The sequence below is a fragment of the Antrostomus carolinensis genome, unplaced genomic scaffold (assembly GCF_000700745.2).
Source record: "Antrostomus carolinensis isolate BGI_N321 unplaced genomic scaffold, ASM70074v2 scaffold28949, whole genome shotgun sequence".
Taxonomy (NCBI): Eukaryota; Metazoa; Chordata; class Aves; order Caprimulgiformes; family Caprimulgidae; genus Antrostomus; species Antrostomus carolinensis.
Genome location: NW_010336855.1, coordinates 4,816 through 5,492, shown reverse-complemented (window position 1 = coordinate 5,492; position 677 = coordinate 4,816). Strand labels below are relative to the sequence as shown.

At 52.3% G+C, this 677-nt stretch overlaps 1 protein-coding gene across 1 annotated transcript in view; it reads left to right on the top strand.

The window, feature by feature from the left end:
• Positions 1-376: 376 nt before the first annotated feature.
• LOC104530447 (homeobox protein box-5-like) overlaps positions 377-677 on the top strand; it is a gene marked incomplete at both ends in the record, with an annotated part of 1,249 nt that continues 948 nt past the window's right edge. Inside the window, one exon of the mRNA XM_010175026.1 lies at positions 377-570. Within this exon, the coding sequence (XP_010173328.1) occupies positions 377-570 (194 nt within the window). The remainder of the gene's footprint in view (positions 571-677) is intronic.

Sequence of the window (677 nt, the reverse complement as noted above, 5' to 3'; positions counted from 1 at the left end):
AACCCCATCCCCCCCTCCCTCCTTCCTCCTCCTCGTTCCCTTTTGCTTTACCTGGGGCTTAAACAAACCAGCAGAGCAAAAGCAGGTTCCCCCAATATTTATTTATTCCCCTTCCCCTCCAAACCCAACCTCTAAAAACCAAAATCAACCTCGAAAAAATAAAACCAACCTCCAAAAAGCAAAATCAACCTCCAAAATCCAAACCAACCTCCAAAAATTAAAACCAACCTCCAGAAAGAAAAACCAACCTCCAAAAAGCAAAGCCCTCTGCAGCCCCCAGAGCCAGGGTGGGATGGTTTTTTTTGGGGGGAGTTCTTTTATTTCTTTAACCTCCCAGGGTGTTGGTTTAACTCTCTTGCTTCTCTCCCACCCCAAGAGCACGAGAAACCCCCGACCATCACCAACGGGGAGCTGCGGATCAACGGCAAAGGGAAGAAGCTCCGCAAGCCCCGCACCATCTACTCCAGCCTGCAGCTCCAAGCTCTCAACCAGCGCTTCCAGCAGACCCAGTACCTGGCGCTACCGGAACGTGCTGAACTGGCAGCTCAACTGGGGCTCACCCAGACCCAGGTACGGCCCTGGGGATGCACCACGCGAGGGGCTCGTACTCATCATTGTTTCAGGAGTGACTCCGGATTAAGGCTACGTCATGATGCTGGGGTGCAACTGGAAACATG